Here is a 24,353-nt window from a genome sequence, read left to right as displayed (position 1 = left end):
TAACTTTTATAAAGAATATCTCTTTGGATTTGAGACTTCAGTCTTTGCAACTTTACAGATCTTCTTTATGCACCAAGAGCTTGTAACACTCCAAAGAGAAAAAAAAACTTGAAATCGCATCATATGACCCCTTTAATAACAGTTTAAATACTGAATCGCTACATTATATTTTCCAGCAACAAGAGAATAAAATCGCTGTTTTTGAAGTAAACGCACTCTAAAAAGAGAAACGCACACACACGCAACTTTCATCTCTCTCTCTTTGTCTCTCTCTCTCGCTCTCGAATTGGCAATATTTGAGAAAAGGGTTTATAGTGATTTATAATTATTGGGGGGGACTAGCCCCCCTCACTGTCTATGGTGGTTATCGCCCTGATCAGACATGAAAATATGTTGTGGCACTATCGTGCAGTCTGTAATGATATGATGTTAGCAAAGTTTAGCGATTTTTTTGCAAACATTTCTTTGAGTAACATGACCGTAAATCTGAAAATAGCATAAAACAAATGATTACTTTTCGTTAAAATTTTTATTACTGCCAAAAAATGCTTACATTTATGTCTTTTTGTTCACTCGGGCAGCCATGTTGCCGCTGAAGCCGGTTTACACTGAGATAATTCATACCCCTTCGTTTGAAGTGTGGTCCCGAAAAATCTTCGTTTTAAGGGCTGTCTGGCCCTTCCCCTTACCCCTACCCCTCCAACCAAAAGAGAATCGAGACACCCCTACCCCTTCACGTGAACGCGCGAAACGGAGGGGTAGGGGAAAGGGGAAGTGCTAAGGGGTAGAATTGGGATTGGGCCTAAGAAGTGCAGTGTGGGAGTACTACACTTAACCAACACCAGGAAAGGCAGTTTTTGTCAGAGCCCTTGTTATTCTTAATTTTGACATTAATTTTCATTTTTACTCCAGACATATATATCGGTTCAAAATATCGGTTATCTGTCTACTTCTGTAATAATCGACATCGGCTCTGAAAAACATATATCGGTCGACCCCTAGTCAAAATGATGGTGAGGTTTTGTTTTTGTGAGAAGAATGTGTATTGTGTTATGTGTCTGGTGTGTGTGTGTGCATACAGGAGGCTGTGCCGTATATATATCCACCACTATCAGCCAGCCACTCTGCTCATGTGTATCACAGGTCACTGTGTTCCAGGTTAATTATCTGTGTTTAATGATGGTTTCATTAAATCCCTGTTTCCCCGACAACAGATGCAGTAATTATACTCAGACGGCCACTAGCACCTGTCCTGTACTTATTTAAATCCCTGTGCAGTTCATGTATTTTCTGGTTTCCAAAATGACACAGATCACATATAAACTCTAGCTGTTGAAGCCACACACTGTTTTCCACATTTGGTATCTGCCTTTTTCTCTCTCTGTGTGAGTCTTTGTCATCAGACCGGCTGTAGTCTGACGTACTGACAGGCAGCAGTTATGGTGACATGAGCCATAATTCTCCTGCAGTACAGAGAGAACCTCGTACTGGGAGACAGATGCTGATATTTCTCGTCTTGGCCGGTTGCCGGTTCTGTATTGATACGCTGGTGAAGATGAAAGAGAGATGAGTCTGTGTGTGTAGGAGGAGAGACGATGTGGGCTGCTTTGATTCTCGGTTTAGTCTTCCACATCTGCGATACATCCTCGACTGCATGTTCACATGACAACGCATCAGTATTGTTTTTGCTTCAAACTCTAGCAAACTCATATAAGTAGTCAAGCTATCCATTTAAAGCATTAGAAATATTGAAACTTATGTTTCTAATTATGCAATTATGAGATGTAGGTGCTGTGGCTGGTTGTCAGGGCATTATAATACTTTCTCGTTTGCCATCAGCATTCAGCATTTACAAAACAAATCTTTAAATGGCTAATGAAAATTTAATTTCACAAACCTTGCAAACTTAGTCGAATCCAGTTGTGAGATCTTGTGAAGTGTGCATGTGACCTGCATGATCGCGTGTTCTCTGCGTGACTTTCGGTCCGTGCAAATTGAATGCTTTAAACATTAAATTCGTGATTTCAAATTATGCTGCACTTTATGCATTTGCCCACTGTCATATTCATGTCATTTTCACTGTGTGCTGTATTTAAAATGACTGTTACCTTGGCTTTGTTTGAAAAATATGATTCCCAATGCACACAAACTTCCCAGAATACTGAGTGCTCTGTTGGTTACAGTTTACTTCCTTTTTAATTATATTTTTATTAAATATTTATTTATTTGTGGAAAATACTTTGTCATCTAAAGTATAAGTATGTTTATTTTACAAATTTATTTTTTAATCCATTTTCAAATTATTTCAAATTTCTTAAATATTAATTAAAATAAATACAATTACATCGGCTTTATATCGGCCATCAGCCACCCTGCTTTCCAAGATATCGGCATCGGCTGTCAAGAAAACAAATATCGGTTGACCACTAGTTATCTTTACTTTAAAAAGTGATTTATGAGGGGTTTTCATAAAATGTAATAACAAGCTTCCTAATTAGAATAAATATAAAGAAAAAATAAGAACTTTTTTTGAATATGTTTTTGGAATGCAAAATATTGTTCACTTAAGTTAGGCAATAAAAAGAAAATAGCATTAATGCAATTCCCTGTATAATTTACGCCATTAATTTAGAGATTGTTTCAAAATCAACATGTGCTTTACCTGTAAATCGATATTGAATTAAATCGCAATAAGAATCAAATCAAGATTTTGTGAATCAAAATTGGATTTAGAGAAATCTGTCAATGATCAATAATGACAGTGATGCTTAGTTTCTTTCTTCTGTTGATTGCAAAAATTTGGTATTTTGAAGAATGTGGGTAACCAAACAGTTGACAGTAGCCATTGACTTCTTTAGTATGGAAAAAAAATTACTATGAAGTCAGTGGCTGCCATCAACTGTTTGTTTACCAGCATTCTTCAAATTGTGTTTAACAGAAGAAAGAAACTTTTTCAGGTTTGGAACAGTAAATAATGACAACATTTTCATTTTTTGGTGATCTGTCCCTTTAAGAGAGGTGTAAAGTGCTTCTGGGTACACTATTGAGCAATGACTTGTGGTCGACCAATATACGTTTTTGATGCCTGGTGGCAATATATAGAAAGCGGGGGATAGATGGCCATTATAAGGCAAAAATCTTGATGAAACGGAAAGGAAACTCTCTCTCTCTCCCTCTCTCTCTCTCTTTCTCTTTTTGAAAGCTTTATTGAAAAGAACCCTCTGAATGTACAGATTTGCTCAATTGAATTGTACTGCACTACTTGAGACAGACATCCTTTGACAGTGATTATTGCTTCAGCTCATCTGTAAGGTTCATTGCTTTCAGTTGAGCTGAGCCACAGTCACGCTTCAGAAAAGTGTATTCACGTCAGTAGCGTCACCATCAGTCTGACACCCTGTTTGAAAAGCTCTTACTGTTGAAAGGGGTCTCTGGAGAGGTGTCTGATGAAAGGAGCTGTGAGCTCTGTGCATTAACATGAGGAACAAAAGTGTCATCAGCGTCTCTTGTTCTACCCACCTGTTCATTTTCAGAGTGTAATTATTTGAGTCATCACTGAAAAATCAGTGTGTCCTTTTGCTGTGGTCAGTGCTGTGAGCACACAGCTGAACAGTCATTAATGGGCACACTACTGTGTAATTACCCACAGGCCCTGCCTCCATTTGTGTGCGATTGAATCAGAGAGATGTACTGTGTGGTTCAGTGGGCCGGCCAGTAAATGACTCCTGTACCTGCTCTCTTTTCATTTCAGACAAAAGCAGCTGAAATAATGAGCAGACGTTCGCCTCTCCCAAACCTGCCCTGCAGACCCACGTCAGTTCAGGGGTCACTCAGACACTTTATTTTTTTTTAAATACACCTGTTTGAAAAACATCTGAATAATTCCCTCCCTCCCTCCTCATGGGCAAGAAAACTTTATTAAGCTGCACAAAAAAACAAGCATACAGAGTGACCAGCATACACTGATTCATAAGCATTTGACTCACTGAACCACTAATCCAATGTTAATTTTGTTGACGAATTATTTTCTCCAACATTCTTTCACCAATGAAAACGAGACGATAACTAATTAAAAACTAGTTTTTAATGACAAAAACTAAAAGAAAAAACGAGACAAAAATGTTAGGCAAGGAGAATTTGGGATGATATCCAGTCAGGCTCAGTCAGGAGGACTTGATGTCTTATGTGGTAGTTGTTACATTTGCATTGTATCTGATCTAACAGCGGGAAAACACGGTGCTGTTGCACGCTCTACAGACTCGCGCAGCAGCGCTTCAGACTGCTTCAGTGTGGGTTTAATCAATGAATAGTGCACATTTATGCCAAACGATTGCTTATGAACTAATGATGAATTATGACAATGTTTACTATATGATATTTATATGGTAATATGTTTTAGACAGTTGTAAGAATGCATATTTTATTTCCTTCATCTGAACTTGAATGAGCAGCCTGCACCTGTACAGTCAACAGTGTAGACATTTCAAAATAAGAGTCACTGTGTATTTCAAGCTTTTTTCCTGGTCATTATTGATATTTTGGGTACATAAACTGTATTTGATTTAATTTCCATTTATTTAACATTTAATTTAATCTTCTGTCTGGGATTCCCCATCACAGGATGGACAGACTAAGAACATTATTCAAAATATTATTTAATACATTTTACTAGTATCAGGTTTTTATAGTTAAAACTATAAAAAATATTCTTCATTAATTGAAATAAAATAAATGTTAACTGAAATTCTAAAACAAATCTATAAAAAAGGCATTCTAATTATTATCCAGTATCCACAGGAGCTCGCGACAGTGCGTCAGCTACAATGTTTTCTAATCCTCTGACATGTCGAATGTCATGGGAATAAGCCTGCAAAAAAAGGACCAACGAATAAGCCTTTGATTCGGGCAGAATTGTGTGAATAAAGTGCTTTGATTTCTATAACAATTTGTATTGTGAAAAGTGCTGTGCAAATACATTTGGGAACTGTTTGGGATTTATTTCTTTTGCTAGTTTTGACTGCCAACCTGACATTAATTTGGAACATGTTCTGAGATGTTTTGATTTTTTGTCTTTGTGTGTTTTAATGAGTTTCCCAGTTCTCTACTTAAATGTGTTGGTGTGATTATTGACTAGTTGTTCTCAGTGTATCTGTTCACCTGAGCATCTCTATATGAGCGGTGCGTTGCAGCGGTTGTGAGGGACGTGTTTCCTCTCCAGACGCTGCTTCTCATAGTGTTGAAGGGTCAGCTCTGTGTGGGACGGTCTCTCCTCCTCCACTCTCTCTGCTCAGATGCAGCTGTGATGTCATCAGCTTGGGTCAGCGCACTGTGTCTGCGTATTAGTGTCAGTGTGTCGTTGTGTGTCCTGGGGGAGGATGGGCCTTCCTGGCCTACATGCCTGCCCACTGCAAGCCCACAGCTTCTTCTGGGCCTGCAGCATTTCAGTGCAGTAAACGCATTCAGTGGTGCAAATCATTATGTGAGAATAAGTTCATCCATGCGACTGAATGATTTCTTTTTTGTCACATGTTTTTGGTCACTTATTAACTGCTCTGTTTCACTGCAGCATGAGATTTATGTAAGTTTAGATGAGCAGGTGAAGTGTTATTTATTGTGTTATGCATCATCTGATAAATGTGGAACAAAAATTATCGAAGAAATGGGCTGGGTTTTGACACAAATCTCACGATTAGATTTGATTCTGATTCACAAGCTTTTGATTTTCAGTTCGATTCAATATGGATTATTTTGGATATATATCAGGACAGGTATAGTATATGCTAAATTTTCTCAAGGAAAAAAAAAAAATCAACTAATGAATTTATGGTCACCGAACGTGTTTTTTTTTCTGAGGTAAGTTAAATGTGACGTTACATGACATTGTTTACAAGCTATTATATTGACGTCTTTGCGCGGTTGAAACTCTGATTGAGAGATTACATGAGACAGGATACAGATTTCGGTAAGTTGTACTCTTTCTTTTCAGATACCTTCAGATGTTCATTCATGTTTGTTTTTATTGCTGAAACTGGTATTGAAGTGGAGGAGTTGATCAGTTCACCTGCCACGACTGAACTGAGGCGCTACAACGATTTGTCACTCCACATTAAACAGCGCCGAAACGGCATTTATTGTTTGAATACTGTAATAAAATGGGCAGAATTTGAAACCTGAGACTGTTTCATATCAAAAATAACAAAGCACAAAGCTTATTGTGATTTATTGGATGAGAGGTGCGCTACAATTTTTCCTTCATTAACTGAAAACAGGCTAGACTAATTGATTCTTGGGATTTAAGAATTGATATTGTTTCGTAAAATCAAGAAATCAGTTTTTTTTGCCCAGCCCTATTAGCTGCCCACTGATATTAGATATTATATGTCATGATGTTAAATTACATTGTATTATGAGATAATTGGCTAATTTTGCATATCTATGTAACGTATCTATCAATATATGATGCCAGCAATGCTGTCTGTACAGTAGATCTCTTGTTTGTCACTAAAAAGTCTTTATTAGTTAATATAAAAATTTTTGTGCTGGTTTAAGGTGGTTTGAGATCCACAGTGGTCTGTTGTCATGTGGGGTTTGTTGAATGTGTGTTACAGAGGTTTGCGATCTATAATAGCACAGTCAAATGTATGTGAGAGGTGACTGTTCCCTCCTGGTACCGTCCTGGGACAAAGACAGGAATTGTGTACACAGACACACACACGTACACTTTCTCTCTGTCAGCCTAGGGATCAAAGCCCGGGTTTGATGTGACTGTGCAGCTTGATGTCACAGAAGAACTGCTTAGATCCTGACATTCCACACCAGGGGCGTCGCACGAGTCCCAGTAGAATATTGACAATTTTTTTTCTGATGGTGGTGATTACTGTATACTAACCTGAGAATTAGTTTCAATGATAGTATTTCAGCAATAATCTTGTGGGTTTTCTGCACTTTAGAATCAGAACTAGTGATTTCAAATTTGTTAATGAATGATTGTTTCTTCTAATTGATCAAATGGTTACGCAATAAGGCCTGAAATTGTTTGTGATTCAATTTGATTCATCCAGACACTTTACTCATACTCACACGCTGAATCCCAGCAGTCTTTCACTCTAACAGGAAACTTTTTAAGACCGAAAGCAGAAAGTGTTGGATTAGGTGGATATTTACCTACATCCATTGTAAGATACGAAACTTGCAAACCGCTTGTCAGTGAAGAGAGCAGCTTGTAAACAACTCATTTTATCCATTTGATTTGGCTTGATTCTGACTCTCAAGGTCCCAGTTTGATTTTGTTTTGGTTTCATTGAGCAATGATTCAGTAAAGATTATTTTAGTTAGTAGCAGTGTCAATTTTGCTTGACAGATTTTGGGACAACTAATGCTTAAACAGCTTCTGCTGTTTGTTCGTATTAAAAAAAATGCTTCAACAAAAGCTCAGTTGATAAACATGAATGGAGACGAGTTGCAATAAATATATTTTTTTAACCATCAAAAATCACTCGGCGTACTCCAATATCACACTTTGAAATGGCTGAACAGATTTAATGGCGCACTGACTATTGCTCGTTTATTTCTCCATCAGTCTCCAAACAAGCACGCCGCTCTAGATGAAACCAAGAACTACACCACTCAGTCACTGGCCAGTGTGGCCTACCTAATCAACACACTCGCCAACAATGTGCTCCAAATGCTCGACATCCAGGCCTCCCAGCTGCGCCGAATGGAGTCCTCCATCAACCACATCTCTCAGGTAACCTAGCAACACACCACACCTCCCCATACATTCTCACACTCTGAGCTATATTTACTGAAGAACGACTGACGGCTCGAAGAGTCTGCTAGGAGGTGACAGGTAAATGACTGTGACATGGTTAGGTAAAAGGTAGATTATAAGAGGCTGGATAATAAGTGATTCTGACGCTAAACTTGACTAAACTTTACTTTAATCAAACATTATGCCTTCAAAAATGGCCTCACATTAAAAGTACAGCTACCAAAGATTGCCTTGCTTTTTTGTGTTTTAATTGTTCAGATCTTTGGTTGGCTGATCAGACAGGATCCTTGTCCAGCCACTTTTCGAGTCTCATTGATTCTGTAATTAAACATCTTCCCACAGAGTCACAGACTGTAAGGAGCTGTAATTCAGATGCAGTGTAACTGCAGGGGTCTGGTGCGACTGCTGTAGTGTTTTGTGCCAGCCAAAGATACAAGCAAATGTTAGTCACACATACTCATTTATGTGTTCATGCCCCTACCATCTCTCTTTTCCTTCTCTCTGTCTCTCCTCTACCACTTGTGGGAAATTCCTCACTGTGGCGTCACATCTGGACCGTTACATTGCACAAAGCTCTGAGCTGTAACTATTCACAATACCAAAGTAACTGGACAAGAGACCACACACATGCAACTCAAATATGGATTAAAAAACAGCCTTTTGATGATATTTAGTATTTTTTAAAATTTTATTTAGCAATGTTGCATTAAATTGGTCAAAAGTGACGTTATAAAAAATCTATAATAATACAAAAGATTTGTTTGAAATAAATGCTGTTCTTTTGAACTTTCTGTTCATCAAAGAATCCTGAAAATGTATCAAGGTTTCTACAATAATATTAAGCAGCACAACTGCTTTCAACACTGATAATAATAGAAATGTTTCTTGAGCAGCAAATCAGCATATTATAAGGATTTCTGAAGGATCATGTGACTCTGAAGACTGGAGTAATGATACTGAAAATGTATCTTTGTCATTACAGGAATGAATTACATTTTATAATATATTCAAATAAAAAATTATTTAAAATTGTAATAATTTTTTCAGAGGTGGACAAAGTACACAAATCAGATACTTGAGTAAAAGTACTAAGTACTCCTTTTCAATTTTACTTGGGTAAAAGTGCAAAAGTACTTGATTTTTAATGTACTTAAGTATTAAAAGTAAAAAAAACTGATTCATATTTTTATTTATTTTATATATTTTATATACTCCTGCTAAAAATACATGTCATACTACTACAAAAAAATTACTGATAATTCAAGTGTGTAAATAAGTGAAAATAACAACATATACCATGTAGTATAATGAAATAAGGAAAAACAAAATGTGTGTTACCAAATGAAGAGTTAATTTGCAAAAACCGATAAACGCCACTTTAAAAAAAAAATGAACTGAGTGCTGTGCACATATAGCGCGATCTGAACCCTAAACACGTTTTGTCAAAAAAGCCGGTATTGTCCACTTTCAAGGCATCGCGAGTTCACGTTTTACTGCAGAAGCCGACAAGCGCCCTTGTTGTTTTTTAACAGAAGCCGATAAGTCCATTTTAGCGAATCAGCGCACTGTATTCAGGTCAGGTGACAAGGCTGCCAGTCACTTTGAAAAGACACGTTAGCTGAGAGGAGTATCGTCAAAGCTGACTAAAAGTGATCGAGGATGCATAGGCGGAAATCCCAGGGGGTCGGGGGGACAGGACCCCTCCTATCTGAGGGTTGTCCCCCCTAAAAATATTATTAAAAACCACGCTGTGCATTGTTAATAACAACGTTTTATACTTGAATCAATTGTAAGTAGTAAAACAACACAACCGTGTATTGCGTGTAATCACATCCATACAGTTTATGATCACAACAACGTTTGTCAGGCATCTACATTGTCATCTGAGGAGATTACAAAGATTAAACGAGTGTTTTTTTTTAAACTCTAAAACATGAAATGTGGAGTTATCTGCTTTTGCTATAAAACAAACTTTTAATATTTAAAAAAAAACATACTTTTAATGAACTTTAATTTTGTAAATTACCTGTATTTAAGTTATTATTACTTAATCAAAACAACGCAATAAAAAACCGTGAGTTCTGAAAAAAAAAAAAATGGAGCTATCGGTTTTTGCAAATGAACTCTTAAATTATAAACATACAAGATGTCACACTGGGCAAAATGTGTTTGCATTTTAAGAAGAACGCTATGCAAAAATGCTGGTTTTATATCATTTGAAAGTGCTACGGCAGTGGGTTAGATGCATGGGCATTAATTTGCGTTATTTTAACGTTATGTTTATTTTTTAAGTAAAACCTACCCCGTTCAGATGGCAGTACACAAATATTTTTACAGCAGCTTTAGTTCGCAGACAATGGACACTCGTGACCCAAATATGATTTTCATTTACAATAATAAACGCATGACGATTTCTCCAGTTCAAAATGGAACGAGAAATGACATGTTTTTATGAAATGTAATGAAGTAAAAAGTACATTATTATGATTTGGAATATAGTGAAGTAAAAGTTTCCCAAAATAAAAATACTCCTGTAAAGTACAGATACTTGAAAACTGTACTTAAAGACACAATATGTAATTTTCGCCGTTAGAGGGCGCGTATTCAAAATAAACAAAGAAACAAAGGCGTAGTTTGATGACGCCGTGACTGAGTGTGGAATCATGGGAGTTGTCGTGTCTAATAAAACGCACAACATATTAAAGCTTCTTTGGTGTTTCCATGTTTTCTACAAAACAAAACCGGAAATTGAGGGGTTATGACGTCATTGGCAGGCGACACAATGACACTATGGACACGGTCCGTGTCACTAGTTAAAATTGCTTATTTCTCTGGATTTAAACATTCTTCGAAACATTTGGGATAATGTAAGTGCACAAGTCAGCAAAATATATAACACTGTTCTAGTGGTTTTTGGATATTTTAATAAAAAAATCTTACATATTGTGCCTTTAACTACGGTAATGAAGTAAAAATACTTAGTTAAGGTCCACCGCTGCATTTTTTCACAATATTACTGTTTTCAGTGTATTTTATATATGGATATGGAATGAAAGATAGCTTGCTTATCTTACTCAAGAGCATAATCTATAAGTCCACAAGTCAAGAGCTGCAGATTCAACCACACAGCTTTGCAATGCTATTTGCAAATGTTCGTTGGAACTATGTTTTTGGGAAACGCTGGATGTTTGAACTATGTTGCTAATGACGGAACTTGTGACCATAGTTTGCTAGAGACGCTTTTGGGAAATGCATCCCAGGTCAACAGCAGCTGCCTATTTCTCCATCATGGATGATTTCTCTCTTCCACTTTTAATTTTTTTGTCTCCGTTTCTCTGATCTGTCTTTTCTCGACTGCCCTCATCTGTGGACTCAGCTGTAGCTCTGGACTCGATCCCTATTTACCATATCACTGTCACTTAATGCTGAAAATCATTTAGCTGTGTTTGAGATGCCAGCAGCAGCGGCGGCTTGTCTCCCCTCTGTGTTTCCTCTTTTATTTTTTATTTAACAGCTGTCAACAGCACAGGCTCTAAAGCGATTAAACACAGCGGCACAACATCTAATGCAACTCTTCTCGTGAAGTGCTTTTGACCTCTCCCAAATCACCGTGTGAAATGAAACCTAGCTCTGCCGACAGGGATTTCAGACCTCTCACAACTGCATGCTTTAATAATTCGCCACACATACTCTGTGTTTTGTAACCTGTTTCCACAAATATGAAGTTTAAAGAGGCCATCATTTTTCCTCAAGTTGTTTCTTGCTCCAATGCAGTACCACTGTAGCTTTAAGACTTTTGTTTGCAAATGTCCTATATTATTATATCATGATCTATCATGAATACGAATATGGTTATAGTTCTGAATGACCCAGTTTGGTTTTAGTAGATTTCAAAGTTCTTTAAACTTTTCAAACTTTTTTTCCCTGTAGACGGTGGACATCCACAAAGAAAAAGTGGCGAGGCGGGAGATCGGCATCCTCACAACCAATAAGAACACCTCCCGCACACATAAAATCATTGCTCCAGCCAATCCCGAGAGGCCGGTGCGGTACATTCGCAAACCTATCGATTACAGCACGCTGGACGATATCGGTCACGGTGTGAAGGTAGGACATGATCTCACCTTGAGAGGAACGATTTTTCTGACTAACATGTTTTTGAACTAACAAATGCCAGAATCTGACGTGGGTTTTCTTTCTGTCTGAGATGTCTCACTAACCTCTCTGTGCTTCCTCTCACCTCTGTTCTCTGCTTCGCTCTTGGTTTAAGTGGTTGCTTAGGTTCAAGGTAAGGGCCTTTACAGCTGTCTTATGATCAGATGACATGAATGGAGAAGGAATAAGGTTTGATTCCTTAGTTCATATGACCTAAATATAGGGCTGGACGATATGGCCAAAATTGATATCACGATATATTTCGCTGTAATCAAAGCAGCTCCGCTCATGAATGCTACTTTATCAGATCAAATGAAAATGTCATCGAAACTTTTCTGAAGACAGTCGGTTCCCTTCACAGATACATTTATATAAAACACCCGCGACATTTTTTGATTTTGAAACGTGCAGTGCTCATGTTTATTCAACGAAGTCAAACGGCACAAATAAATCAATGTATGGGAAACTGGTAATGTATATCGAAATATCGGAAATGTGTTTAAAAATCATTTCACCGTTATTGAAAAAAATTATATCGCGATACATATTGATATTGAATTATTGTCCAGCCCTACCTAAATATGGACTGAGAATACTGATATTCTGTATTTGATTAATTCATTGTAGGTCTAAAGGCTTGTCAGTTAATGCAAAAACAATATTTGGATGCTCAGAAATTTCTTATATATACATTGAGGAATGGAGCGAATAATAATTGAACAACCATTTGGCAATCATCCCTGTTTCTTCTTTCATCCTTTCCATATCACATTTGCATTTTTATCATTGTTGCATGTTGCTCAGGAGTAGGTGTGTGTGTGTGTGGGTGTGAGCTTGTTCTGTTTGTTTGGGCTTTCCTTTGTTTTCTCTAAAAACTAAATGAGATAAAACACTTTCTTGCAGTCTTTCTCTCTGTGGCTCTACATTTTATGAGGCTGTTCTAGGCTATTGTCAACTTAGATACTGTTTTTCCTCCTCTTCCGTGAAACTGAGATGTTTTTGTTGATAGCTGAAGGCTGTTTTTGATGTTGTTGATTTCTTATTGTCATAGGTCAACACCCAGAACATGAAGATGGGCGGCCTTCTTCGCACCACGCCTCCCACACAGAAACCACCAAGCCCCCCAATGCCAGGCAAAGGCACCATAGGGTATGTATATGCGCTTTGTAGCTCTAGCGGTCACGAATGAGAGAATCAGCCACTGAGATTGTGGCAGTGAATGACTCATTTCAAGTGTTTGCTCGTAATACTCACATCTCTGAGGTCCTTGAACAGCATACAATGTGTTGATTTACATATATTCTGGAAAGCTTTTATGATAAATGAAGTGAATGACAAATTCTACTTCACTCGGCACACCTACTAATTCGTCATTGTTGCAGTAGTAATTTCCAGTATGTAGAACATCAAGTGTATTCAAACATTTGACTGGTCCTTTATGATTCTTTCAACTTATCAGATCATTTAAAACAATGTTTTTTTATAATAACGTTTCTACAACAACAGTGAAGTTTTTATTTCCTAGTAAAAGCCTGTTTTTCAGTGTAGGTCACACACAGCTCTAGTTGAGTTCAGAAGCACATGTGTAGGTCATGTCTTTTTAGTCCTCAGGGAGAATTCAGCCTCAGCCCCACAGATGACATTATCCTTCACATCCCTTGCTTCTCTTTATGCCAGTGAAGAGCCTGATTTTACATTTGGGTCAGAAAAGAGGCGCGTGAAACTGATTATGAAAGATCAGATATGCTCAATTTTTAAAGTGTGTTCATTATTAAGATGGAGCTTGATGTTTGAGCATTGAGGACAGAGGGTGTGTCCTGCCCTGTTTTCTGAGCACTAGCTGTGCAGATTGGCACTCTTGGTTTCCTGTGTCGCCCCATGATGGCTGATCATTGCAGGCCAGATTGTGTACTGCTTAATGGACAGGTCAGCAACACAACACAGCTAAAGCTCATTCCCTCATAAAATCCATATGCAAGTGATGGGAAATAGTAAATCTGTATATATCTGTTAAAACTGTTGGGTGAATCTCACAAAACTTGTCAAGATGTCAATAGTTATATTAAAAACGTCTATTTTAAAGGACCATTAAGATTTTCTTTGCAATTTTCTTTGTGACATTTATCTTCATGACAATAAAGTGCATTTTTGGGTGAATTCACATTATTGTACAGTTGAAAAAAGTAGTATTTGTTGTACTTTATGCTGATTTTTAAAAAATACTGTAATTAGTTTACTGTTATACAGTAAACAAAAAAAAAAAAGTATCACAGTTGTAGGAATATGATTGTGCCTGCACACATTATGGTAATAAGAATCTGGGGTTGAAATGTCCTTTGTCATTAAAATGTCACTGCAAAATAGCATGATTTTATTTAGGCTAAGCAAAATGTATTTATTTACTTATTTGTTTTTTGGAAGAAATGTGACTTTTTAATAGATTCATTATGTTTCTGTGAGGATTTTGTCTACTGTTGCTTTAGTGTTTTATTTTCTGTCATTTTATTTCTTTCATTTAAAAAAAAAAAAAAAAAGTTAATTGTTAAATGTGTGCCATAGTCAAGAAGCATAGTCTTTTGGTAAAAATAGCACATATTTTAAAGTAAATTAAAAACATTAAGAGAAAGCAAGGTTGAGTACTTCTAAGATGCCGTTTTTCCTGTGATGAAGAGACAAATGAGTTGATTTAAAATAGTAATAAATTGTTTTAATTAATAATGTATGCTAATAGTTTATTCTGGTTGCCTCAAACAGCAATGCCCGTTTTCTCTTTTGATACCAGAGAAAAAATGTGACACTGACTTCACATTTTTTTTCCCCACAGATTGAATTACTGTTTCTCACCTGCACTTTCCTGACCTCAAATCCAAAATGCTTTTTCACAACCTTGAAAATCATGTATGGAATCTCATCCTTTAAAAGAAACCCGAAATCATGCTGTTGATGAATTATAACTGTTTTGCTTTGGAATGCTAAAAGTTCTGATTGTAAAATTTCAGAATAACAGACATTAAGTAAATCAAAATGGTTTTATATATAACATGGCAGCAGATATTTAAAGCTGCAGTCTGTAACTTTTTTTGGTTAAAAATTAACCGAAATCAATATTTGAGCAAGTACATAAGCAGCCAGTGTTTAAAACTATCGCCTTACTTTAGCCCGATTCACAACGGTTACCTTATAATAATGTTTTCTAATTTGAGTGGTACGGGTAGGTTTTCGCGGGAAATTCGAGCATGCTGCTGCGTCATTACATCACGTCTGTAAACATAAAGAAGTTGTCCCGACTACTAGGCTATCGCATGTGAGGATCCTGCAGGTGGCCGATCGTTTATAGCCTTTTCTCACAGCAGCTGGAATAATTAAATGTATCATTTTGATGACGGATTGTAATCCAGAAAGGATTATGTGTTTATGAAACGCATGTGAATGAAATTTAAATTATATTGCCGTTTTAAATCTTGAGCCGTGCCGGCGCACAACCCACGCAAGGAAGATAATTCCGCAAACAGCTGCAATTGCAGGTTTTCAAACAGAGATGGCGACAAAGAGGCAAAACTTACGAACTGCAGCTTTAAGTTTTCTAGGCTAGTAATTGTCTGATTGTTTTCCCAAGGTTATTGACCTGCTGTCTCTCCCGACAGGAGACACTCCCCCTACAGAACGCTTGAGCCAGTGCGGCCTCCGGTGGTGCCAAATGACTATGTCCCCAGCCCCACACGCAATATGGCGCCCATTCTGCAGCAAAGTCCTGTGCGCACGGCGTCTGTTAATCAGAGGAACCGCACTTACAGGTACCATTACCCTCATCCTCTCCTCTCTGTCGGAGCAAATCTCTCGTACTGCTCTCAGTGTGCATGCATGTCTCTGTATTTACTGACTTAAAGCAGTTTGGGACCTTTTGGCAACTATAGTGACTGATTGTACATGTATTTATTAGCTAACATTGATTAGTTGGTTTTGCTGCAGAGCTCTTTCACACAGACATCGTTTTTCCTCAGCACTTCTAAAACAAGCATCACTGATTGTCTGCACAATTGCATAATCGGAAACCCTGGAAACCAGTTGCAATATGAGTGACGTTAGCAGTGCTCACATAAACGCATCATCAGTCATGGAGGATAAAGACGCCTGAAGATGCTCTCAGATGACTGCAGAGCCTCTCCTTCTCTGACATTCTTCTCTTCTCCCATCTTAAACTTTACCCTTCTTATTTGTTTTTTCCTGAGGATTTTAAAGATCAAGTCCACTATATTGCAGAATAAGAAGCACAGATAGACTCTTGCAGATAGTTCTCTCTGGGTCTTTCCTTTGAAGCTCAGACCTTTTCAGCTGTGTCTGAAATTATGTAACCACTCTCACTTGTTCTCTTTTGATCTCTGTGCCATCTGCAGGGATGCCTGTAATGTCTTCATTTATGCATTTGGCTGACACTTTTAGCTAAAGCGATTTTATAATGTGTGTTTCCTGGGAATCGAACTCTGACCTTGTTGTTTTTAGCATCCTGTGTTTTACTTGATGAGCAGGAACACTATTCAGTACACTCTCCAACTTGACTGAAAACAATCCTAATCATTTCTCATGTTTTCACCCTAAACAGTGAATGTATGCTGAAGTCCTCTCATATGCTCTTTACGACTTCCTCTTGTCACTTCAGGATCCGAAAAAGAGCATTTGGTGCTGTTTTCCCCAGCCCTCTCCCATCTGTCTGCCAGTTGGAAATGTTATTGAACATCTTGGACAAAAATAACAATGTTTGTGCCCTCCTGAAGCTCAGAAGGGCTGATGATTTGAATATATTCCAATTCATGTTTGAGAACACTTAAATATCATCAAAGCCTTTACAAACAGAGTTCAGCCTTAATCTTGCATCTAAAGGCTACAGAAAGTTGAAGTTGCTGGAGCTTTGACACTGTGGTAACACACATGATCCTAACACATTGGATTTGTAGAGCTTTAAGGATGGAGGTTTTGAGTCCAGCATGTGTTGTCCAAATCTCCTTTCCCCTCATAATTTTAGAGCCTACAATGGTGAATTTCACGAAAACTGCCAAGAAAAGACTTGGGCTTAATTCACCCATCTTTATGCACCAAGAGCTTGTAACACTCCAAAGAGAAAGGAAAAATTGAAATCGCATCATATGACCCCTTTAAAGGATTAGAAAAAAATCCGTCGCCAGAGAGAATCATTTTCACTGGATGATCAAGCGATGACATTATGATCAAAATTGCAAGGTCAGATCAGTAATATGCATTAAAAAATAGGTGAATATCTATTTCATGTCGACTAATAAAATAATTATTGCTGCTGACTCTAAAGATGCTGACAGTTCGTTTTTCTCTTCAGCCATTAAATGTATGTCTTGTCAGCTGCTTCAGCTCTATATTTGCCTGCCATTGCTGTCTTTCTTTTCATCTCAAAAAAGTGTCTCAAGGACCTTTATGCTCATTACTGATTGATTTGTGGATTTCTTCTTGCTCTTTTCTCTGCATCTCAACTCAAGCACATTATCTCATGCAGTCTGTGCCCCATGTGCTCAGCATTTGTGCATTCAGTATGAGTGCAGGCTATGAGTGTGCTTCTTTCTGCCCACAAAGTCTCTGCGGTTGCTTCTCCGTTCTTTCTGTGACTCACAAATGCTGCCATATCATGTTCTTTTTGTCATAGACACTGAACCAACCCATGCTGCTGTGTGTATTCCTGTCATGTGTGAGCTGTTGGTTCATTTGTGATTCTTTGTTTGTGTGATGTATGTGTGTTTGAGAGCGCTTATGATTCATCTGTTTTGTTGTCTCTGTGTGTGAGTCTTTGGATGTCAGTATGTGTATAACATGAGACACATGTGTGTGAGGTGTGTAATCTGGAGCATGTGTTCAGCAGCGGGAGCAGTGGCGGCAGTCATCCCAGCAGTCGCAGCAGCAGTCGTGAAAACAGTGGCAGCGGCAGTGTGGGTGTTCCAATCGCTGTTCCCACACCCTCTCCACCCAGCGCCTTCCCAGGTGACATCTTCATCACAGAAAGCACACTTAACAACACGCATACCACTTGCAGTCTGGCTGTGGTCATTTGTTTTTTGATCAGTTATAAAAAGGGCTTAGTATGAGCTAATCACTGGCTTTAAATCAAGATTCAAATGCTAAGAACATTAATACGATAGTTCATCCAAAAGATACAATTCTTTCATCTGTTCAACCTCATGTTGCTCCAAATTTGTATTTTTTTGTTTTTATGGAACACAAAATGAGTTCAGTTATATTTCCACAGAAAAACTTTTGATGATACAAGCAAGAACTAATTAAAATTGTATGTAGTTCTTGTCCTTTTATGGTGTCGACTGCTAGAAAAGATGTTTTCAAATGTATCGTAAATGCTGTAGTTTTCAGTCAAGATTTCCAGTGAACAACTGCTTGAAATATTGGTCTTTTCTTCACAAACCTATCGTATAGCTTCAGAAAATGTACTTATGGGTTGGTAGAATAATGTTCACATTTATGTATATCTAAAGTGACTTTTTTCCCCCATGTGTTTCCCATGTATTCTCTGGGAATTGATCCCACAACCTTGCTATTGCTAATGCCATGCACTGTTGTTGGAGCTACAAGAACAATAAAATATAATAGACTATTTTTATGGTACTTTTGTACATTTTTCACTTTACTGTTTATTTCTGTGCATTTAAAAATCATCTTGGATGACATAAGTAAATGTTTAAATACATTTTTTTTTTTTGGGCTGAACTCTGAATGGGTGAAACTCAGGAATCACAGTTTTTACTGTCAAATGACTGAAACAAGGAATTTTTGAATGAGATTTGCATATACATCCGATCCTCAAGGGCCACTGTCCTGCAGAGCTTAGCTTCAACACACCTGCCTGGAAGATTCTAGTCAACCTGAAGACCTTTATTAATTAGTTCAGGCGTGTTAAATTAGGGCTTGATCTAAAATGCTAAAAGGTTGCCCTACAGGAGCAAGATTAGCAACCACTGATATACTTGGTCTTCACAAAAGCTGAATTGTGACCAGATTTTAAGCTCAGTCTTTTTTCTATCATGTTCTCTGATACTTAAGGCCAAAGTATGCTTCCGTTTTTATGCATATGCGAGGGTATACACACAGTGCGCGTGACACTAATTTTGTCACCAGAATAGTACTCGCACCATCTGATTTTTGTAACCGCGCAAACGCTAGCATATGTGTACAAAAACGAAGTATGCTTTGGGCTTAAAGCAAGACATCTTTCTGGCATGCCCCACATTAGTTCCCTTTAAGCGAAATGCAAAAGCATTTCTCATTTGGTTTCCTCCCTCTCTCCTTTTTTTTTTTACCCTCAAGCTGCTGGTGCCAGCACAACCTCAGCTCCAACTAACTCCACTCAGCCTTCTGTTACGTCCTCTAATTTAACCCTCACACAACCCTCAGCCAACCCCACCTCAATCCCTGAATCTCTCCCCACTCACCCCGACTCCACTGAGAGCTCTCTGACCCCAGATAATGGCTCTCCTCCCTCTCAACCACCCCTCACTTCAGCTGAAGCTAGTGCTACATCCAGCATCAACCCTGGGACAGGTGAGTCCGCCACTCTCCGGCCCATTTCCAGCCCATCAGTCACACCTTCTGCCCTCGTTTCATTCCCCACCTGCTGATTCTCTGTGGTGAATTTTTGGTCTTTGTGTCCTACTCATTTTGCTTTCTCGTGAGTCTCTCAGGCTGTTTTCACACATTGTTTCATTGTTTGTTCCAATTCAAACATTGTCGTTTTAATCATTGATAAAAGTACCACTGCGACTTCACTGGCAGAGAAAAAAGATGCAAACTTTTTGCTTGAATACAACCGTTCTTTAAACAAGATTACGTGTTGCATTATTTTTAGTGTCATGTTACTTAAATACAAGCTGATTAATGGCTTTTGATATTTCTCTGGAATCCTGCAGTGATGACGTAATTTTACTAGGCGTTCGCATCAACCTGGTTCCCCTGACGAAAACCCAGTAGGATTTTTCCATTGACGTTTGGATTATTGCAGAAAATAAGCTCTTATCAATATAAGCGTCATATAAGATATACATCTTATCATAAAAGCATCTTATTCATCATGATATTCTTCAAGTAAACACAACTTTTATGAATTTATAAAGCCTTAATACAATTGCCAAAAGTAAAAAGCTAAACGTAGAGTATAAATAAACTACACCATGATCACATGACTTCAACGCCACTACCATTATGCTTATTTAAAAACACATTCCATGAAAGTTTGAGGTAGAAAAATTTGTGAGAGCACAATTGTAGGCAGCAACAGTGAGTAGATTTAGAGAGTTCAGCATGATTTTTAATGACATTTAGCAACTACCTTTTTTCCAAGACAAGTAAAAGCTTTAAAAAAAAATACATATTACGTATTAAAATTACATATTATCAAAAAATAAAACATGAAAATATTTTGAGCTTGTATTGACCACAGACCTTATTTCAGGCATTTGACCAAAAACGTTTAAAAAACTGACTTGGGGACGATGGAACCAGAAGTGCTTAAATGCAAACTTGTTTCCAGGTTTTGGCTTAGAAAAATATATCATTCCAGTTGGCGCCGATAGCCTTGTAGGCAGCATGCCGACATACAGCGCCATCGCGCTACAGGCTTTCCCGAGTTCAAATCCCTACTCAAGGACCTTTCCTGATCACGCCCCTCTATCTCTCTCCCACTTCACTTCCTGTCAGGTCTGATCTGTCCTATCATAGTACAGGCGAAAATGCCAAAAATTACAAATATATACAGTATATATTACAAAAAGAATAGTGTTATTCCTGCAGCACTCTATTAAAAATATTGTGCAAATCCCACATTCCAAATTAGGCCAGATTATTCATAGCAATTGCGAACCATTCTTGTGAAATTGTACTGCTATCATCAAATGTACTTTGGTCCACACCAAGAAGATCTAGTGAGAAAACCTCCTTAGTCCAGATCAGTTTAAACTGATCTGGACTAAGTGAAACATTTGAAACATTTTCATGACATTTACGGTCATTGTCAAAATGCTTGTTTTTGAATGGTCTGACTGTAGACCTCTCACAATTCTTCTGATGTATTTTTTGACTGTTAATAGGGAATAAAGGTGGATCAGTCTGCAAGTCAGTGTTTTCTCCTCTCATGGCTGTGTTGTTCATGCAGGTGGTCCTCAGTTCTACAGCATGAACAGGCCTGTCCCCAGGCAGATCGCGCCCACAGTGGGGGGTTCGCTGCCGTATCGCCGGCCGCCCTCAATCTCGGGTCAGACTTCCATGCCCCCCAGCCAGCAGAACGGAGGGCCCTATTACAATCAGAACCAAGGTACTGCTCTCACTATTCAGACCTGACGTCTTTCAGAACATTTGTTCTGGTGATTCGTCAAAGGCAGTTTCATTTGTTCTCTTGAGACGGAGTACATCATGGACCCCCTACCTGCAGTCTACTTTCTTTTAACATTTGTATTTGACACACCATCATATCTTTGCTTTACCACATTCGTTTTTTTTCTGTAGTAACATCTCTCTCATCAGGTTCTTAATAATAATGTGCAGTTAATATAGTGCAGATAATGTGCAGTTAATATTGGTGCTTTGATGTATGTTGGTTAGTCTTTGAACTCTCTAGCTGGTGTAGATTCACCCTTCATCCTTTCTGCTCCAAGGTGACCACTTCCTGTTTGTCAGACAGTGTTTGCACACTAAACTAACTGCCTACTGTCTTCTGTTTTTCCCTTTCACATTCACTTTCTTTATCTTGGTTCATGCTCACACACTCCCCCCTTCCTCTGATTCTCTGTGCTTTTTGTGGTCTTGTGGCCTAGCCTCAGTGGCCCCCCCTCCCCCCTCCGTACTGCAGATCACACCCCAGCTTCCACTGACGGGTTTTGTGGCTTGCGTACAGGAAACCAGTAAGTGGCTTTGAGCTTCTCTGATGAGACCCTCCTGCATTCAGAGACACACTCATACACACGTTCAGCTCAATGTGGCTTCTCGTCGCAAGACTTGCTGTTGAAAGCATGAAAATATATCCTGGTTTCAGGGCTGTCAATTGATTAAAATCTACCTGTTTTTATCAATTAAAAAGTCTTTATTATTAATTATATTAATGTTATATGTGACCCTGGACAACAAAACAAGTCATAAGGGCCAATTTTCTTTGTATATTTATTTATATATATATTTATTTATTTATTTATATTACCCTTCTTTTGGCTTCTTTAAAAGTGAATGTGACATGAGTGTAGTGTTACACCCCAGCATTACATACTGTATTATTTTCATAGGTAATACAAAACAGTCCTTTTGTATGATATATTAAAGGCAGGCTGATTGCATTGTCTTTTTTTTTTTACACAGGTGCATTCATGTGTGTATGCGTCTGTCTGTCTGAGAATATTAGGAGTCAAAATTATATCACTGTTTCTTTCTCACAGTAAACATCCATATCATAATTTACCTCTTGTGCTTTCTGCATGGATCCATGAGCTTGCATGGCCTTCTCGTCTAAATGAGTCCTGGTCCGTGAGTGTCCTGTTCATTTCTCATCTCTCAGTTTCAGATGTGCCTCCCCCACCTCCCCCTTCGGAAGAGCAGGTGTTTGAGGAAACACAAAACCCAGTTCCACCTCCAGAAGACTATGAGGAAGAGGAGTCTTCTGTGGTGGAATACGCTGACCCTTACGCTGAAGAAGACCCACCCTGGGCTCCACAAACATACTTGGAGAAAGGTACACTGAACATATTTTGATGAAATGTTGGTTTGTAAATCCTATTTGACCACTGGCAAGTACTGTATAATAACTGCTGCACTTCACGGTACTGTGCACACATTAAAAAAAAAAAAAGACAATTTTAATAATAAAATCCAGGAAACTGTTTACAAGAATAATGTTAAAGGTGCAATAGTTGATTGTCTTCAGAAAATTTTTTTGTTATGCTGGTTAAAAGTCTCTTCACATCCCGATAGCAATCATTAAAGGGTTAGTTCACCCAAAAATGAAAATTAGCCCATGAATTACTCACCCTCAAAACATCCTAGGTGTATATGACTTTCTTCTTTCAGACTAATCCAGTCGGAGTTATATAAAAAATAGTCCTTGATCTTCCAAGCTGTTTAATGGCAGTCAGCGGGTGTTGCAGATCATCAGTCCAAAAGTAGTGAAATAAAGTGCATCCATCCATAATAAAAAGTGCCTCACACGGCTCTGGGGGGTGAACAAAGTCCTCCTGTAGCGAATCGATGCGTTTTTGTAAGAAAAATAACAATATTTAAAACGTAATAATCAATTTAATCTGGCTTGCGCTCACTGTTGTAAACGGAAGCAGTTCCGGGTGGATGACGTATGAGGTCGGTGTTGCGCATGCGCTGCTCAGAAGTGACGAACGCGGAAGCGCAGAATCTCATACCGGCAAAACAACGGTCACTAATTAGAAGTACAAAACGAGGATTTGTAAAGAAGAATGTCGGAGGATTTCGATATAATCCAAGAGGAGACTGGTTTTCCTTTGCTAAAGTAAGGAAACTTTGCTTCCTTTGCTCCTGTAAACAAACGTTGGTTTTCACGAGACTCACCGACGCATGTGCAACGCCTACATCTTACGTCATCCTCCTGGAGCTACTTCTGTGTTCAACTGTTGGCGCAAGCTAGATTAAAGTGATTATTACGTTTTGAATATGGATATTTTTCTTACAAAAACGCATCGATTCACTACAGGAGGCCTTTGTTCACACCCCAACACCCGCTGACTGCCATTAAACCGCTTGGAAGATCAAAGACAAATTTTAATATAACTCCGATTGGATTCATCTGAAAGAAGGAAGTCATATACGCCTAGGATGGCTTGAGGGTGAGTAAATAATGGGCTAAATTTCATTTTTGGGTGAACTAACCCTTTAAGTGGTCTAAATGTATTTATATGTATTTATATATTTTGTGGAAGGCGTAGGATCAAGAAATGTTCGTCCAGTCAAAACGCTCGTTCCGAGCATTTTGATTGACTTTCCTACCTGCCTGTCAACGTGTATTAGCATACCTCTGCGCAGACAGGATATGTCATCAGCGTACTCTGTGCAGACAGAGCGAGAATGGCAGACAAACATCAACAACCTGATCTTCCTTCCTGGTATTGTAGTACTTTTACTAACTTTACAATAAAGTTTTCTCACCGGTGAATGACATATGATGTATTGTAGTAATCAGTGTTGGGAAGGTTACTTTGGAAATGTAATAGGTTACAGATTACAAGTTACCCTATTTAAAATGTAATAGTAGTGTAACTTTTTCAATTACTTTATTAAAGTAATGTAACTGATTACTTTTGATTACTTTTTGATTACTTTTCTAAATTTCTAATGAATGTTTATTTGCAACTGTTAATAATGTTCAAACACCTACACCATGCAGGGTTAACCTTAC

General features: G+C 38.1%; 1 protein-coding gene across 8 annotated transcripts in view; it reads left to right on the top strand.

The window, feature by feature from the left end:
* Positions 1–24,353, top strand: part of LOC107738105 (abl interactor 2) — a 51,706-nt gene that overhangs the window by 23,535 nt on the left and 3,818 nt on the right. The window contains exons 2-11 of one of the 8 annotated variants that reach the window (XM_016549782.1): positions 7,580–7,747; positions 11,702–11,878; positions 12,042–12,059; positions 12,978–13,075; positions 15,571–15,720; positions 17,808–17,926; positions 19,262–19,495; positions 21,102–21,260; positions 21,760–21,846; positions 22,491–22,664. In XM_016549782.1, the coding sequence (XP_016405268.1) occupies positions 7,580–7,747; positions 11,702–11,878; positions 12,042–12,059; positions 12,978–13,075; positions 15,571–15,720; positions 17,808–17,926; positions 19,262–19,495; positions 21,102–21,260; positions 21,760–21,846; positions 22,491–22,664 (1,384 nt within the window). Of the gene's footprint in view, positions 1–7,579; positions 7,748–11,701; positions 11,879–12,041; positions 12,060–12,977; positions 13,076–15,570; positions 15,721–17,804; positions 17,927–19,261; positions 19,496–21,101; positions 21,261–21,759; positions 21,847–22,490; positions 22,665–24,353 lie in introns of all 8 variants that reach the window. The other 7 variants (XM_016549781.1, XM_016549783.1, XM_016549785.1 and 4 more) reach the window with 7 other exon arrangements.

Source organism: Sinocyclocheilus rhinocerous, unplaced genomic scaffold (genome assembly GCF_001515625.1).
Source record: "Sinocyclocheilus rhinocerous isolate Xijiao unplaced genomic scaffold, SAMN03320098_v1.1 scaffold1365, whole genome shotgun sequence".
Classification (NCBI taxonomy): domain Eukaryota; kingdom Metazoa; phylum Chordata; class Actinopteri; order Cypriniformes; family Cyprinidae; genus Sinocyclocheilus; species Sinocyclocheilus rhinocerous.
This window is presented reverse-complemented; position numbering and strand designations above follow the sequence as displayed.